The sequence below is a fragment of the Pollachius pollachius genome, assembly GCF_949987615.1.
Source record: "Pollachius pollachius genome assembly, chromosome: 7".
In the NCBI taxonomy this organism is placed as follows: Eukaryota; Metazoa; Chordata; class Actinopteri; order Gadiformes; family Gadidae; genus Pollachius; species Pollachius pollachius.
This window is the reverse complement of record NC_136940.1, coordinates 26,128,473-26,147,339: the sequence shown is the minus strand read 5'-3', so window position 1 is coordinate 26,147,339 and position 18,867 is coordinate 26,128,473. Positions and strand designations below refer to the sequence as shown.

Below are 18,867 nucleotides of genomic sequence, written 5' to 3'. Positions count from 1 at the left end.
CTAGTTCAGCGCGTGCTGTCTGATGGTGTGGAAGATCCAGTCCATCTTGGTGGTCCAGCCCCCGTGATGCGCGTCGTTCATCTGCTTCATGAAGTAGTCCAACGCCTCCTGAAGCACAACCAGGGAACCAGGGGATATCAGAGAGAGAGAGAGAGAGAGAGAGAGAGAGAGAGACAGAGAGAGAGAGCCCTGGGGTACCTGCTCGGTCTTCTCCAGGGCCAGCGTCTTGCGGATGTAGGCGATGTCGTCGAAGGACTGCAGCTCGGGCATGCCGGAGCCCAGCATCATGGAGAACAGGTTGATGAAGAGGTTGGCGTGCTGGCGGATGGCCAGGTAGGCCTTGTAGCACATCTCCTGGAACCTGGGGGAGCAGGAGGAGGAGGAGACTATAATGAAGAAGGGTGTAGGAAGATGTACTGACAGATACATAAGCGTGTGTGATTAAAAATGATTCAAAAGGGAAATAACAGAGGAAGAGAAGAGGAGGGAAAAGAAGGTGTGACGAAATACTGAAGGAAAGAGAGAGAGAGTGAGAGAGAGAGAGCGAGACAGAGAGAGAGTGAGTGAGTGAGTGAGAGAGAGAGAGAGAGAGAGAGAGAGCGAGAGCGAGACCTCTCAAACTCTCTGGTCTTGGTGCACTCCTGGGTCCCCTTGCTGATGACGATGAGGAAGTCCTGGGTCAGGACGAAGGGCACACGCTCCCTCTTGTAACCAAACTTCTTCTTCTTGTGGTCCAGGAAGTGACCAAAGTCAATGTGGAACAACTGGAGGAGACGAGAGGACAGGAGAGGAGAGGAGAGGAGGAGAGGAGAGGAGAGGACAGGAGAGGAGAGTTGAGGAGAGGAGAGGAGGAGAGGAGAGGAGAGTAGAGGAGGAGAGGAGAGGAAGAGAGGACAGGAGAGGAGGGGAGAGGAGAGGAAGAGAGGACAGGAGAGGAGAGGAAGAGAGGAGAGTAGAGGAGAGGACAGGAGAGGAGAGGAAGAGAGGACAGGAGGGTAGAGGAAGAGAGGAAAGGAGAGGAAGAGAGGAGAGGACAGGAGAGGACAGGAGAGTAGAGGAAGAGAAGAAAGGAGAGGAGGAGAGGAGAGGAGAGGATAGGAGAGGAAGAGAGGAGAGGAGAGGAGAGGAGAGGAAGAGAGGAAAGGAGAGGAGAGGAGGGGGGGGAGAGGACGGGTGAAGTCCGATTACAGAAGTCTACTAAAACAGTTAGTAACATTTAGAATATAACATTTATTTGAAAAGAGGTTACTAAAGTATCTAAAAATCAATGTCTTCATCCTGTTACTAGTGCATCCCCTCACCTTTCACCACTATCGTCTTACTAACTTCAGTGTGTGTGTGTGTGTGTGTGTGTGTGTGTGTGTGTGTGTGTGTGTGTGTGTGTGTGTGTGTGTGTGTGTGTGTGTGTGTGTGTGTGTGTGTGTGTGTGTGTGTGTGTGTGTGTGTGTGTGTGTATCCATGGTTACCTGTCCGTCGTCCTTGACCATGATGTTGCTGTTGTGTCTATCTCCGATGCCCAGGATAAACGTGGCTACGCAGTAACCAGCGCACGACCTCGTGAACAGATCTACAGCCAGATCATACCTACACACACATACACGCACGCACGTACACACACACACGCACACACACACACAGACGCATGCACGGACGCACACACACACACACAAACACACAAACACACACACACACACACACACATTCAATGTTTACATATGTTTAGTGTGTGTGTGTATTTATATATGTATGAATACAAATATGCATATGTGTACATCATTTTCTTTATAAGTGCATGTTTTGTTTGTTTTCTTGATCCATTTCTAGCACAGCACGTTCTATTTCATGTAGGCTACGCCGTCTAGGCTTCGCCTTACGGGCTTGTCCCGTGCACGCGTATGCTTGCAAGGGACAAGCCCGTAAGGCAAAGCCAAGAAAGACGATCACAGATCACTAGAGTTATAATAACATAACTATCGTCTGCTGTTGAATATTCATATTGAACCAAAGAATGAAGGAGGTCTTCATCATGTGTATGTAAATCATAAAAGACGATGCTTCTTAATGACAACGTGAAACACATCAGAAGCAGCATGTGGCGGGAGGAGGAGGAGGAGGATGACGAGGACGAGGACAAGGATGATGACGATGAGGAGGAGGAGGAGGTTGATGAGAATGAGGAGGAGGAGGAGGAGGAGGAGCGGCGACCCACGTCTCTCCGCGGTTCTTGTCCCGGAGCCACTGGTGCAGCGTGTTGGAGTTGAACTGCAGCGCCCCCTTCAGGCCCCCCTTACACTGGATCTGCATGATGGTGTGGGAGTTGCGGACCACCTCGATGAGCCCCACGCAGTCGCCTAGCGACAGGCAGCCGTAGGGAAGCATCCTGGAGCACAGGAGAGACGAAGGAGAGGGAGAACCAACGGGAGAATCAGACAGTGGAGAGACATAAGAGAAGAGGAAGAGACAGACAGACAGAGAGAGAGAGAGGGACAGAGAGACAGACAGACGGACGGACAGAGGGACAGAGGGACAGAGAGACAGAGAGAGAGAGAGAGAGAGAGAGAGTGAGGAAGAGAGAGAGAGAGAGAGAGGAAGAGGGAGAGAGAGTTCATAAGACAATGGAGAGAGAGCTTAAGAGATGAGAGACAGAAAGAGAAGGTAGCGAGATAATTACAGAGGAGAGAGAGAGAGGGAGAAGGAGAGGTAGATAGAGAGTGTGAGAGAGAAAGGGAGAGCCGTACCGTACCGTAAATCCAAGCCTTGGTTCTGCCAGATGTTTTCCATGATTCTGATTATTTGAAGGGTTAGCATATCTTGACGCAAGTCTGCACTGTCACACACACACACACACACACACACACACACACACACACACACACACACACACACACACAAGGGCAGGGAGAGGGTGAGTGGGAGTGACTATGACTACATGAAATAGGGGGACACAAATCAAAGCCATGATGGAGACTGAAGACAGGGTATAATGACCTCCCAGCCGGTCCTATCTGCTCTTTGGGTGCCTGACACACCAAAGGGTCAGCAGTGCTGTTCCCTGGCTATAACACAATCTGACAGGACGGCACGCAAGTCACTGTGTTGCATTTTACAAAAGACCTTGCAAATTAATGAATGAATCAAAGTATGCGTGCTATTGTGTGTGTGTGTACATGTATGAGCTTGCATGTATGTGTGGATGTGTGTGTGTGTGTGTGTGTGTGTGTGTGTGTGAAATTAGGTGCGTGCATCTATATTCCCATGCGTGTGTATTTGTGTGTGCATGTGTGTTTGTGTGTGTGTGTGTGTGTGTGTGTGTGTGTGTGTGTGTGTGTGTGTGTGTGTGTGTGTGTGTGTGTGTGTGTGTGTGTGTGTGTGTGTGTGTGTGTGTGTGTGTGTGTGTGTGTGTGTGTGCATCATTGTCACCGTCTCCGTTCTTGAAGATGATCTCATTGTTCTGGAAGAGCAGCTCTGACATGATGTCCGGGTTCTCCCAGTGCAGCCACAGCGGCCGCTTGGCCGACGACATTATCCTGCACTCGTCCAACCTGGAGACACACACACACACACACACACACACCACAGGCATTTCATCAGCAGCCTGCCTTATTGATCCTTGGAGCAAAGGATCAGGGCTAGGGTCAGACCCAGCGGAGCCGTGTTTGGCTCCTGGTTGACCCGCTCTCCGGCCCGCTCTGATCTCAGTCGGTCTTAAGGGACGAGAGACGAGCCTCGGCATGAACGAACAGACGTGTCCAACGTCTGTCAAACACGGCTGAGCTGTCTTGAGTTACGCTTTATTACTCAGTCCTGCTCATGGAAGGCCTTGCATAGGAAACATATCCACAAAACGCGGAGACAAACTGGTTCCCATTTTTTATGCCTTAGCGTCGATATGTGTAACGTTTCCAGTAGCTCTGAGCTTAAAGTGACCTGTACTCTTCTGCCTTCGATGCTGAACGTTGATGTGATGAGGTGATTTAAATAATGTCTTCATAAAATCGTATTCCTATCAATGATATAATCTACAAATTAAAAATGCTGGCCTGTACCATTGTTTTCAAGTCATAATATCATTCCTGGCGGCCCGCAATGACATACAGATGTAAGAAAAAAAAAAAAAAGTTCTTTTTTTTATTATTATATCAATATTAATTTAAACAATAAATAAATGTAAAGAGAAAAGTCGACTCTCTCTAGCTTTCAATTAAATCCTGTTACATTTGTTAGTTTTAATCCGACTGTACATTACTTTGAAAGGATGAACCTCAGTTTCGTGATTTAGACCTCACTTGACCTCACTCCCAAAGGTCCACGGTGCAATGTTTTTTTCCACCACTGGGATGCTGCCGGCGTTTCCCTTGTGATTTTTTTTCCTTTGGCGGCCCTCAGCCTTAATTGGCCCTCAGCTGTCAAATCTTTGAGAACCCCTGATCTAAAATAACCTGCTTCGTGAGGTGAGCATGCTGATGTCCCGGACCCAGGCAGCGCCCCCCCGGTGTGAGGGCTCCTCCTACCGGATGTTGCCCAGCTGGTGGGCGGGGTTGAGTGGGGAGGTGAAGCTCTGCAGCGCGTCCATGTAGTCAGGCCTCTTCATCTGGTCCACCAGGAACCGCATCTGGACCTGGGCAGCAGACACACAGCCTAGATGACCCCACTGGACCCGCACAGCAACAAGTAAGGGGTTTAGGCTTCGCTGGTTCTTCAATTCAGACTCGGGAAAGCATATCGTTTGAATTAAAAGTAGTAAAGTATATCAAATCGAAAACTAAAAAAGATGATTGACCCATGACGAGGATCAACAGCTGATGTCACGGATCATGAATGCATCGGTCAGGATGGGTTTCCTCCTGGGGGGTGTGTATGTGCCACGGTTGACCACTCGCACAGACAATCATCACTCCTCGCAGCATCTCTCCCACGCGGCCTCACTGGGGGTGGTGCTCCCTTCAGGCCCGCCTCCTGTCCTCCCGTGTTCGGGCCGTACCTTCTGCGTCTCGTCCTTCTTCTCCTGCTTCAGGAGGTCCGTGAGGTGGATGAGCTTCTCCATGGCCTCCACCTGCCGGCTCAGGTGCTTCAGGTACATCCCGCAGGCCCGGCAGTACGCCTCCAGCAGCAAGCCGAAGCGCTGGCTCACGGTCTTGTTGTGCATCTCCGACCTGGAGGGGGGGGGGGCAGAGAGGGATTACACCTGACTCATGTCCCTGAGCTAGGGGTCTATTACCCCCCGGCCACTATCTTAATCTCTCTGAATAATCCTCAACCGTTATATTCTGGCTTCAATTACCAACGCCCAGAATCTTCAGCAGACGAGCAAGATGTCTAAACCGTATGCTCTACTAAATGCCCAGGCACATATTCACTGTAAGTTGCTTTGGATGATAGGGTCCTGCCAAATTACCCATTTCATGAATGAGACTTTTAGTAACTGAACAGATTGTAACAGACTATAATGGAAAGAGCATAATTATAATGGTAAGTGTCTGTGACTTTATTTTATTCACAATTCATTCGGTGACTCTGTCATTGAGTTTGACCCATAAAATCGAACAGAAAATAGGAAAGATGGATGAGGGCTTTGAGATAAAAGACTTACTTCAGGTGCCAGAAGAAGAAGTGCCCAATTCTTTGATTGGTCAAGGCCTTTTTTAGGAGGAAGCGGACCAGAGGATTGTCCAGATACTGCTCATACTTTAATACCTAAGAGGGGAGAGGGGAGGAAGAGAGGAGAGGAGAGGAGAGGAGAGGAGAGGAGAGGAGAGGAGAGGAGAGAGAGAGGAGGAGTAGGGAGGAGAGGAGAGGAGAGCAGGAAGGAGGAAAGGAAAGTAGAGAAGAGGAGATGACCAAGGTGGTAATGGAGGTTTTAGTGTTGCCTTACGATGTCTCTTCAGCAGACGGTTAGTTAAAATGTGAAATAGAACGTGTCTTACACTATCTACATGTCCATCAACTACGGATTACAACGACGCATCACGGTGTCTCATGACAAATCAATTATCCAAAGGCCAGGCGAGGGCGCGAGGGGCCTGGGTCTAGTACCTGGACCAGCTGGATGAGGTACTGCGACAGCTTGTCGTCCGTCAGGTACTTGTCCAGGCAGCGCACGGCGAAGCAGCGCACCACGGGGTCCGGGTAGTTACAGTCCAGCAGCTCCATCGTTTGCTCGGGTTGGATGGAGGGCCACTCCTTCAGCAGGCAGTACATCTGGAGCACACGCACGCACACACACACACACACACACATACATAAGTGCAAACCCGCACGCAGGCATGCAATCACATACACACACAAATACACACACACACACACACACACAAGTGCACACCCGCACGCACGCATGCATTCACATACACACACACACACACACACATCCCCACACACACACACACAAGTGTACACCCGCACGCACGCATGCATTCACATACACACACAAATACACACACACACACACACACACACACACATCCCCACACACACACACACAAGTGTACACCCGCACGCACGCATGCATTCACATACACACACAAATACACACACACACACATACAGACACACACATGCACATAAGCATGCACTCACACATACGCATACACATACACACACGAACAAGGTTACATAAACACACACACAAACACAACGCACACACACATACACGTACACACACACACACACACACACACACACACACACACAGTACAAGGAGTTTAGATGGACAGCACGTCATTCTGTTTGACCTCAATCTCTCTATGTCGGTTATTTTAACAGCTCAACTGACACGTGTGTCTTGTGACGTCTTTGCTTTGCGCGCAGTGTGCCTTAAGTATGAGGCAGTATGCGGCTCAGGAGGAAGAGCGGGTTGGCTGGTAACCGGAAGGTTGCTGGTTCGATCCCCGGCTCCTCCTAGCTGAGTCGAGGAGTCCCTGAGTGAGACGCCCGCCCCTGACTGATCCTGACGAGCCGGCTGTCGCCCTGCGTGGTCGACTCCGCCGTCGGTGTGTGAATGTGTGAATGATTTGTTGTAAGTTGCTTTGGATAAAAGCGCCAGCAAAATCCCCTAAATGTAAGTTGATGCATAAACACGTGGTCTATAATGAGGTGTATAGTTGCTGTAAGAATTTGAGGATTGTAATGAAGGGGCCAATGACTTAAACTTTGCCCTGAGCGGCACGGCTCGCTATAGATGTTTTATTACTATTGGTATTATTATTCTCACCTGTGCGACCTCGTCCCTGGAGTTCCACTTGACTGCCAGCAGGATTTTGGGAAGGATTTCAGGGATGTTCATACAGTAGTGGCTGGACAAAGGGAGGAGAGACGACAGAACAGAGAACACTGGCTCCTTAAAAATGGGCCATTTTGCATTTGCACTCAACCTCTTGAGATTGGCTCTCATTACCACAGACGTGGGCACTTGGTTAAGCCCCTAGTGATGGGCAGACAGGTTGTATTATCTTGTCGTAGCGACAGGAAGATAAATCGTTAGCCGAAGTGAGTCAGACGCATATTTCCTTAAATGTAAATGTGAATGTTAAAACCACTGGTGTGCTGTCCCACATAGTAACACAACACCAACACACAATGTGTTGTTTCATTGGAGACTTGGTAGGGACAATAACAACACAAAAATTTAACAGATTAAGGTTTTGCTTCAAACAGTGCTTACATATGGCTTCAATGAAGTTGTCTATCCTCAAAAGATCCAAAGATGTTTTGAAGTCTCACATACTTTCTATATTATTTTATTATTTATATTATTACTTTGTTTAACTATTGAGTAGATTGAGCCATGTGTTTGACAGATTGTCCAAAGCTATGCAACGCACACGTGTGCAAAAAGGCCCCCACACACACACGTACACACACACACACACACACACGCGCGCGCACACACAGCTCAGCTGCGGTGTGCCTTCGGCATGGCAGGAGATGTGCTGTGGTGGTCTTACCGGTGTCTCCAGAGGAAGTCCTTCTCCTGCTCGGTGATCTCCGACAGCGGGTCCCGGTGACTGAGCTGCCGGAGCTGCTCTACGTCCCCCTCGGTGAGGGCGATGTCTCGGGCCATGCGGCTGCTCTGGACACATGAGGATCCAGACACTTGGTGAAGGAGCCATATTCAGTCAACGTCTAGCTAGCATATTTTTGAGATTGCATATTAGAATAGACCCATAAGGCTTCCGTAGGGTCATTACGTCAAAAGTAGTGACTTCATGCACAGGAAAAACAGAGCTAGAAGCCTACGTAGCGACACAGTTTTTTTTACCCTAATTTGGGTTTCATGCCTTTTGTTTGTAATTGTTCCCTTTTGACGAGTAAAAGGTCAAACTAACTCAGCACATGTCATTTTTGGATTCAGGCTCATTGCTTCTTTAGGCTGACCAAGTGATGGCAAGACAACCCTACACTTGAGCTTTTATTTCAATCCATTCCACTGTACGGCTTGGTTGTGTGTCCCTGTGTGTGTGTGTGTGTGTGTGTGTGTTTGCATGATGCGCACACGCCCCTGCCTTTGATTATGTCTTTAACGTGTAAATTGCGGTCAGGCCATCGTGAAGCTTAATTTGGTGTATTGAGTGCATCAAATTCGAAACTAATCCTAGTGAACAACATCCAACACCGCGGGGACAGGGGACGGCCCGCTCTTGTGCGCTGAATGACAAATTCAGAACCTCAGAACACATGGGTGATCCATTTAGACCGACCGTTGTAAAAGGAAGCAACTCGCTCCACTCAAATTACTGATTAAGGAATAACTTAATACGGCACATTAAGATGCCCTCATCAATAATCAAGCGAGGCACGGACCATTGGTCTGCCATTACAAAATATCTGCTAGAGTGTGACAACGCGCTGCCTGCAAACAATGTCAACAATGGTCACATTCTGGCCTGAGGTCAGATGTGTAGGCTTCCTATTAGAGAGAAGGATTTAAACCGCCTACACTGTGGAACACTTTATCGAGACAATTTGGGAGCCCATTATTTGTGCCACAGAATGTGTCTGGCCGTTTGTTGCCATGTCTAGGTCTAACATCTGATCAGGCCATTAAGTGTGTCAGTAGTTTATTGAGTTGAGTCGGGTCAGGCTGCCAGTACCTGCCCAGAGAGGTTGTAGCTGAAGCCCATCTCGCGGGAGACAGACCAGTTGGCGTGTTCCTCCACGGAGCTCATCTCTGGGTACTTGACCAGGCAGCTGAAGTGGTCGAACTCCAGCTCCAGACAGGGCGTTTCCTAGCAGGCAAATGAAAGAAGGTTGGGTTGTCTGTCTCTGTTCTGAATTGATCTTATTGGTGTCTTCATTGGACGCTAATGGATGGAAATGTTACTGCTGTGCTGCAGACAAGAAGCTTTGTACAGTGGCCAGTCTAAACAGTGTTGATTTGAAACCTTTACACAACCCTGTTCTGTAACATTGGTGCCTGGACTGGATCTTATAGCAGGGAAAAGATTAGTAATGCTAGCTGAGTTTGTGTTCACCGTCAGCCAGTCAGGTACTTAGAGAGCACGCCCTCGTGCAACGCTGTTGGTTGAGTGAAACGCCTGAAGTCTGATTTGCGAGGCTATATGTTCCTTAACATCTGTGTCCAATACTCAAGGGGCCGACATTGAAATGCTTTTAAGTGCCTAAAGCATTTAAATATACAGTGGCATTGTCAAACATCCGGCGGTCCACCTTGTTGGGGTTGGAGCCGGTGACCCCGATAGGGTTGAGCAGGTCCTCCAGGCCGTGGGGTACGGGCCACAGGTTCAGGGCCATCTTGTTGGCCACCAGGGTGTGGGTGTAGTCGAACAGGTTTATGTTCCCCCAGGCCAGCGGGCAATGCTCCTGTAGAGGGACGGGGAGACAAGGGAGCAGAATGAAAAACTACAAATGAATACTTCAGATGTGAAAAGAAATTTGAACATATTTCCTCTGTCATCAGCTGTGTCATCATCATGAAGTATCTCACAGCCTCTAGCCTGGAGGCAGCTTCTGAATATGTACTTTAAGCTGCCAAGATCTATTTCAAGCAGTTTCCCTCACACTCCCTTTTCATCATGCCGCACAATTACTTACTTCCATCGAAATAAACAAAATGCTTTAATCCATCTCTGACGAATCAAGATTGAACTAGCTGTCTGGAACCAGTTGCTACTTTGCTTTCAATTTAACCAATCAAATGTGATTTGCTTTGAGTGTGTGTTTACAAATGAGCACATGAATGAGGAGGTGATGTAGCACATTGTAACCCTACTGTGGACAACACATGTTGTTCAACACACAATCCGTACACACACAAACAATTTGGCAAATTAACTTTTAAGACCAAAGTGGCTTCAGTGTTTCACAGGCTCTGAACAGCTTATCTGAGCTTAGCTTTAGCGTACACAGTATGCTGGCATTTATTTAGGCTAGTTTTCAAAAGGCAACTTTGGGGTTGTGTGTTCTCTAAGCTGTGTCAACAGCTGACAAAAGGGGGGAGATTACACGCAGACTGACGCTCAAAGCTGTTATTTATAGGAAGTAGTGGAACAGAAGAGACTGGCTCGGACCTGCTCGTTTATCTTTAATTCAGGTGGGCGATGAAAGACCATCAGCTAACCCGACCTGAAGCTTGGCATGAACTGTCACCCTCACATCATTCATCACCAGGTGTCTGTTTCAGTATCCATTCCAGCCGTAGATGGACACACGCTGAGACACAGACACACAGACACACAGGCACGCACCCACACACACAGGCATGCATGCACGCACGCACGCACGCACACACGCACACACGCACACAGCAGACGGGATCAATGAAGCTTGGTGTCTGTGAGGCGTATCACCACGACACTCACAGACACTCTCTCTCTCTCACTCTCAGACATTCACACAGAGTGGTTTTCACGTAAGTAAGGACAGCCAGACAGCCGTTTGAATATTACATGGGGCTGGAAGGCAACACTTTCAGGGAGGTTCTATAGGTTATTTGACTCAAGAGGAGTGTTTAGTTGGGCAAGAAAGCAATTGCCAGTGTCCTGGAGCATACAGTTTATTAACTCATAAACTGAAGCAAAAGTGTAATTTCTTGCAAATTGAAATGAAATAAAAATAAATGGTTGATTATTAAGTACGTAGCATTGAGCATACAAAGACAAACGCAATCACTACCACATTTCATAATTGTCCTTAACAACGATTTGCAGCTTCAGATGGAGGACAGGAAGTGACATAAGGAACATCTCGCAGCTGCACTCGTGTTCGTGTGAGTCGGGAAGAACCAGAGGTTGGAGAAAGATACCGGAAATAAATTCAAAAAATAGGAATAAGGTCGTATTGTTAAAGAAATAATGATTCATCACATGATGATAGCGATTCAGTGTGTAGTGAATTAACTGGTTGTGCAGACCTCGTTGTACACCACAGAGCAAAGCGATCACTTGTATGTGTGCAGCTAGGTTCATACACGACGCTAAGGATGAGCAAAACAACTTTACTAACTTTATTTTCCATAATATATAGCATCGTATCAATAAACCATGAGGCTTGAAACACCAGCAATCTCCTAGAACCACAAAACTAAAGATAAATGTATTTCCAGTGAACACTTCTTGCCTTCCTTTTCATGGTAGCACCACCGGTGTGAATCATCAACATGTTTTCCAAGTCTATGACCAGTCACCATTACGCACCCTTCCCTTTTACTTGGTCAATATGGTTTACATGACCTGGATTTGACCTGCTTCACATGGCCCTTTCAGAGCAGAACCCCCCCATGACTGAACCGAGTGGCCCTCTGTCGCCTGTCCTGAGACAAACCGAAGGACCTGTCTGCTGTGTCTGCGCACGGCGGCCGATCGCCGAGCTAAGGGACTGATTAGTAATTAAACAGAAGCAAAGACGACACCCTGACTCTTCTTCCTGCACACAGACAGACGCACACACACACACACACACACACACACGCACACACACGCACAGACACGCACACACACCGACTCCCAGGTGGTCCGTTTCCTAGTACATAAATGAAATGATTGGCCTCGTAGACACACACACACACACAGATGGAAAGTGTCATTGGAGTGACCGAGGCGTAAGGTACCTTGCTCCGTAGGGCACTCACCCACCTCCTTGGCTCCTTTCCTTCCCTTGACGGAGCAGATGGAGAGGCAGAGGCGTGCTGCACGGGGGATGTCCGGGATGTACATGTCGTAGGTCAGCCACTCGCTCCATCTGAGGGAGAGAGAGAGAGAGAGAGCGAGAATGAGAGAGAGAGAGAGAGAGGGAGACAGAGAGAGAGAGAGAGAGAGAGAGAGAGACAGAGACAGAGACAGAGACAGAGACAGAGACAGAGACAGACAGAGAGAGAGAGAGAGAGAGAGACAGAGACAGAGAGAGAGAGAGGGAGGGAGAGAGAGAGGGAGAGAGAGGAATCTCAGGCAAACTTTTTATTAGCCATTGTGTCATATGGCCGAATGTAATCATTAATAAATAATGCTGAAGGTACAGGCTGGCTGGCCTTGGCAAGTGATTTGTTGCTTCAAAACCAGGGACGAGAAAAATGAATGTTTTTTCCAAGGCCACATACAGAGCGGCCTTATATAAACTCAAGCCTTGCTTCTCTCGGTACTATTAATAACCTCTGTTCATGTCATTTTCTGACGTTTTCAGATGGAGGACAGGCTTGTGCAAGAATCATAGTCAGGTTTCCTTTAGAGAATCGTGCATACATTAGATCATTAAAAAAAACAAAGCCATTCAAAGTTTGGTAACAAAATGGGCTTATTGCTGAAGGGATTGATAGTGATGAAATCATGTTGCGTAGTGAGTATCAATGCCAGCGATAAGCCATATTCCTTTCTCTACTGAGAGGAGTCAAACCAATCAAGGGGGTGATTAGACCACAAGGGGTTGCAGTAAGTAAATGGTTTTGACATCCCTGTTAAGTTAGCATTTTCCGAATCGGAGACTATGGGTGGCAGGCACAATGATAGGGAGCAAACCCAACATGGTGTCTGGAGGAGAGAGGCATTGCCATTGACAGACTGGAGCCGTCCTGCATGGCACTGGTGGAGGGAGGTACCTGGGGTTGGAGCACGGGACTCTCTGTGTGTTGACGTTGTCACACATCTGCTCTCCTCCGTGGTAGATCCCGGTTCTCACGTAGATCTAGTGGACAAATCAAAGAAATGGTCAATGGTGAATGGACTGCATTTCTACAGCGCTTCACTAACCAGTGGCAACTCAAAGCGTTTTACAATTTGGCCTCACATTCACCCATTCATGCACACATTCACACACCGACGGCGGAGTCAGCCACGCAGGGCGACAGCCTTGAGACATTTAAATATATTTTGTTGTGTTGTTTGTTGATGTCCTCTGTAATTCTAATCTATTGAAGCATGGTAGCACAACCAATTTCCAACTCCACTTTTGTATTATTGAATGTCATACTTGGTTGTGTAGCATCTTATCCTAGCTATCTCTGTGATTGTTAGTGCTCGGCACTTGATTCTACGAACATCCTTACTGTACCGACAGGGATATATTGTTGATTCTCATTCTTCTGTCAAATGGACCTATTGTGAGTCGCTTTGGATAAAAGCGTCTGCTAAACGCCCTCTATGTAAATGTAAATGCCCTCTCCTTGTTGTGCCGAGGTCACTGTCAGAAGAGGCCAACACTATCGCCCCAGTCCTGGCAGACTGTGGTTGACCGTGGCCCCCTCCCACCTTGTCGATGTCCCGTATGTTGACGTTGACGTAGGTGGCGCACAGCACCCTGATCCGCAGGGTGCCGTTGATGGTCCACAGCGACTTGGCGGCCAGCTCGCCGTTCATGTAGGCGGTCGCCGTGGAGATGCGGCGGGAGTAGGACGGCATGACAAAGGCGTCCGCGGGCAACTGGCTGTACAGGCTGTCCTTGGCCATGAGCATCAGGTTAGGCATCCGACCAAGCATGATGCAACTGCGGATGTACTGGAAGGAGCGAGGGGAAGGGGGGAGGGGGGGGAAGGAAGGAAGGGAGGAAGGAAGGGAGGACGGGAGAAAGACAGAAAGAGGAGGACGGGGTATGGAGGACGATGAGGTAGACAGTGTGTGTCTCACATGTCCGCGTGGATGAGAGTCATCTAATCCACGGGAACTCTTTGGGCCTCGTCCAATGAGGTCATTTAGCTGCCACGGCACAGGGACCCCGTCGCTGTGGCCCGGAGCTTTCTCTCTCTTCCAGTGAAACACTTCAACTGCGAGGCTACCCAGTCCCACGTCTCTCAGCAAGTGTGTGTGTGTGTGTGTGTGTGTGTGTGTGTGTGTGTGTGTGTGTGTGTGTGTGTGTGCAAACTGTTTATGTTTGTGAGTGATTGAGTGAAGGAGTGTGTGGTTGTGTACAATGTGTGTGTATAAGTGTGTGTGTGGTTGTTACAATGTGTGTGAATGTATGTGTGTATGTATGTACTGCGTGTGTGTGCGTGTCTGTGCGTGTGCACTGTGTGTAAATGTGTGTGCAATGTATGTAAATGTGTGTGTGTGTGTCTGTGTGCGCGTGTGTGCGTGTGCACTGGTTGTAAATGTCTGTGTGTGTGTGCACTGTATGTAAATGTGGTGTGTGTGTGTGTGTGTGTGTTTGTGTGTGTGTGTGTGTGTGTGTGTGTGTGTGCACTGTATGTAAATGGTTGTGCGTGCATGTGTGTGCGTGTACCTTGTACTGGCTGATGGGGTACTTCTCCAGCAGGTACTCGTCACAGCCACAGACCTTCAGGATGTACTTGCCCTGGTACTCCTGGACACACATCTTCAGCTGCTCGGGGGACAGCCGCATGCTGCGCGTCTTCTTACGGATGGCCTCCGCGATCACCTGGAGACGGACAACGCTCGCTTTACTGCGCTCACAACTACAGGCCGCGCAAACGCTCTGTACGACACAGCACAGAACAAGGAAACTGATTCAAAACCATTAACACCTTGAAACACATCAGCGCCATACAGTGGAAAAGAAAAAGGAGAATACAATAATACACTATAAATCAAACATAATTGATCAATACGGTAATACCAGCAAGGCAGTGTAGACGAAATGCCAAGTACAAGATATAAATGTGTCTTATAAAATGCTAATTAAAAGCTCAATTGAAGAGATGGCGCTTATATTAGTTTACTGAGCTTGCTATGCTGATTGGTCAAGGTAATTGGTCAGCCCGTAGCAGGAGGCCTCAGTCTTACTGCGGGCGTACAGGCTGTCAGCGAATCAGGGAGGCAGGCGAGTCCCAGCCCATTCAATCGTAGAAAGAACTGGAGTGGAGGCTCTCTCCTCTTAGTTTTGGCCAAAGTATAACAACAGCGTTTGTGTGAGTTGGAGCCTCTCTATAAACCTCTTGGGGAGGACAGACCTGTTCGGGCACACAGTCATGGTTGATCTTCAGCGTGTACTTCTGCTTGTCGTTGTTGGGGGAAACGATCACCCAGATCACCACGATGATCTGACCTGGAGGGGGTGGGGGGGCCAGGAGACAACAGGAACACCACCACACAGACCCATAATCATGTTCATTTTCCCTGGAGCAAACTGAAATCAAAGGTTCACGTATTATTGGCAATAGCTGTTGCATGACGAGCTAGTTAAAGAAAGGGAGTTGGCACTGCTTTCAAAACTCAGTACCAAGAGCCAAAGCATACTCTGGCGATACTCAAAGCTGTCTCTGGCCCTGCTGGTCTGGCGTTAGACCCCACCAGGGGCCCTTAAGGGGGGCTACCTTTGTCCAGCTTGCTGTGGATGTGTTTGGGCAGCTCCTGTCCGGACTCCACGCTGGGCGGGTAGACGTACAGCGCCCGGCTGTGCGGCCCGCTGACGTCCCGCAGCTCCACCGAGTCCTTGCACACGCTGAGGATGTTCCTCCGGAAGTCCTGCACCTCGGGGTCCTTCACCAGGTCGAACTCACACACCGGCATCCCGATGGCGAAACCTAACCAGCCCACCGCACCCGGCGCACAAAGGAACGGAGCAGGCGTTAAACAAAACGTCTCCATGACGCCGCCGCTCACTCCGACTGAACCACAGAACCTCAGGCTGAGCGTACCGATCTCCCGGTTCAGGATCTTCTCCTCGCGGTTCCCCACGGGCTCGATGACCTTGAGGAAGGGCTGGAAGAGCCGGAGGTCACAGAGCCTGCGCGTCTCATCGTAGAACTCCTCCCTCTCGGCCTCCTGTCGCCGGGGAAACAGGAGAGATGGCACGGCGATAATCACAACAGCACTGCTCAGCGTCTCACAGGCTTCGTCCAGACGTACGTCTGCTGTGATTTTTCTTCAGCTCGCCCCCTGCGTGTGTGGCCTTCCCTCCTCCCTCCTCACCTGTGTGACGCTGACGAAGATGTAGGAGGTCTGCTCCTGCAGGAGGTGGTGGAGGGGGTACTTCCGGGCCTCCCTGAACAGCTCGTGTTTGATGGTGATGAGGGTGGCCTCACGCAGGCACTCCAGGGTCAGGAGCATGCCGTTGGGCAGCAGGCAGTCCACCAGGATCCTGCAGAGACACGGCAGTCTGCACACTCACAGTAACCACTAGTGGGACAAGGAGATCAATACCAGGAATACAGGTCGGATCGTTTTCGTACTTCTCAGGATCAAAAAAAACATTGAATACTGCTGCAGTGCAGACAGACAGTCGCTAAAGTCGTCGGGCATCGGCAGAATTTCCTGTCTTTGGTTAATAAAGTACCTATCTTATCTTAGATCTCACTTTCACTTTTCAGTTAAATAAAATATTTTTTTAAAAGGAATATGCATTTCTCTCGTTTATTAGCATCATAAGTATGAGTAATTTGCATTAACACGGTTAATCTGTCACAGAATTTCTAACCGATATCCTGTTCAGCCGAGTCAGCAAGCAGGCATCCTAATTACTTATTTATAGCGATGACGCATATTCATCACCATGTTAATTCAATGGTTGTTCTTACGTGATTACTGCATTGCTAATCACCGTCAGTGTTTTACTCCTCACAAGAGCTTTTCAACTATTCTTCGGCCTGACATTTAGACTTGAGCTCAGACAGAAGAAACGGTACTGTGGAGACCGCCAATCAACATCGGCATGTTTAAAGCAATGCCTTCAACATGCGGTGAATCAGCTCAAACTGCGTTGACGCAGCAGCACATGAGGAGACGGGACGGTTGACCACATGAGACGATCGGCCGGGGGGGGGGGGGGGTACCTACCTGGGGGGCATAAGGTGGATGCCCCAGAGCTCCCCAGAGGACGGCCTGGGAGGCATGTTCCCCGGCTCTGCCCCAGCTCACTCCCTCAGCACCCACCGGCTCCAACCGGGACACCCACCGGCTCCAACCGGGACACCGACCGGCTCCAACCGGGACACCCACCGGCTCCAACCGGGACACCCACCGGCTCCAACCGGGACACCCACCGGCTCCAACCGGGACACCCACCGGCTCCAACCGGGACACCGACCAGCTCCAACCGGGACACCCACCGGCTCCAACCGGGACACCCACCGGCTCCAACCCGGGACACCCTGCCCTGGGAGACAATAGGGGATGTTATGAGCCCTACAGCTCAAACTATTTCACAGAAGGGGGCACAGGTAGGAGACTAAACTAGTGAAGATGTGTCTTCTCCCTGTGCCCTGGTCCATAAAGAGGCTGACCCTTGTCGGTGTGAGTATGTTGGTGTAAGGCAGTGGTATTCACTATTTTTTTCAGGAGAGCCGCACTGACAGGACGACATCAACAGGAGAGCCATTTTTACCTCAAAGTATCAAAAGCTATAAATCCAGTCATAAATAAGTATGCCTGCTTAATAATATGTCCTCCCTGAAGCAGTGTTTCCCACAGAATTTTGTGAAACTGTGGAGGGAACCCGGTCCTTAGCGGGGTCCGGGGGCATGCTCCCCCGGAAGAAAATTTGGTACCTTTTAACCTGGAATGCATCAATCTGGTGCACTTTGAGAGGAAAATTAAGACTTGTGTGACTGTGTGCTATTTTCTGGAATAATGTGGAGACACTGGGTAACATAACATGGAAGCTATTGAAGAATAAGTTTATAAGAATAAGTCTATCCAAAGAGCACATTCTCTCTTGTTATGCAGGAAAACCGCCAATCTGGCAACCCCGCTGTCAGCGTAGAGCCGAGCAAGTTTAAAAATATTTTCTAGACAAGGCTATATTTCCACCTTTTAATGCCGCTGTTGATTTATTTTTTAAATAATTGTTTGTATTGTTTTTTTTAAATATCTGTATTCACTGCATGATCATATCACTGTATATTTTTACCGCCATGCGAGCCGCAAATAGAGGCTTGGCGAGTCGCATGTGGCTTGCGAGCCGCGCAATGAGTAATGCTGGTGTAGGGGGTGTCTTTACCAAGCCCCTGTGATGTGTTGGCTGGGGCTCGCCTTTACCATGTTAGACCAGGGCCTTTGGACAGACAGAGGTACAGACAGACGGTCTGTCTCACTCGTATCGCTCACTCTCTCTCCCTCCATGCTCTCTCACTGCTCTCTCCAAGCCTGTACCTGTTCTTGTTAGACCAGGGCCTTCGGACAGACAGAGGTACAGACAGACTGTCTGTCTGTCCCACTCGTATCTCTCACTCTCTCTCCCTCCATGCTCTCTCGCTGCTCTCTCCCAGCCTGTACCTGACACCCCGTGCCTCACACTCCGGTGTCCTCCGCTGCCTATCGATGCCCCACGATGAAACAAAGTCCATCAGAGGAAGACGTCACGAGCTGAACCAAACGGGAGGACACAGAAGCCACCAAGACGGAGCAGAGCATTAAACATTCATCCGCTGACACCGACCGGCACAGCGTGTGGTGGATGGAGGTGGAACCTACCGGAGCACATTCTCTCTCTCGCTGAGCAGTATTGTCCTATTCCCAGTTCAGGGCAACTGGC

The 18,867-nt window shown here is 49.1% G+C and overlaps 1 protein-coding gene across 1 annotated transcript; it reads right to left on the bottom strand.

The window, feature by feature from the left end:
• LOC307077925 (phosphatidylinositol 4,5-bisphosphate 3-kinase catalytic subunit alpha isoform-like) lies at positions 1-17,227 on the bottom strand (the record flags this gene model as incomplete). Its single annotated transcript, XM_079739441.1, has 24 exons — positions 1-108; positions 199-361; positions 613-764; positions 1,467-1,584; positions 2,210-2,380; positions 2,744-2,822; positions 3,421-3,542; positions 4,512-4,618; positions 4,982-5,153; positions 5,591-5,694; positions 6,034-6,198; positions 7,208-7,289; positions 7,941-8,065; positions 9,087-9,221; positions 9,664-9,816; positions 12,087-12,192; positions 13,043-13,128; positions 13,692-13,937; positions 14,659-14,814; positions 15,347-15,441; positions 15,710-15,919; positions 16,034-16,160; positions 16,308-16,476; positions 17,172-17,227. The coding sequence occupies 24 exons, from the start codon at positions 17,225-17,227 to the stop codon at positions 1-3; spliced, it is 3,207 nt and encodes a 1,068-aa protein (XP_079595567.1).
• Between the last annotated feature and the right edge of the window lie 1,640 nt (positions 17,228-18,867).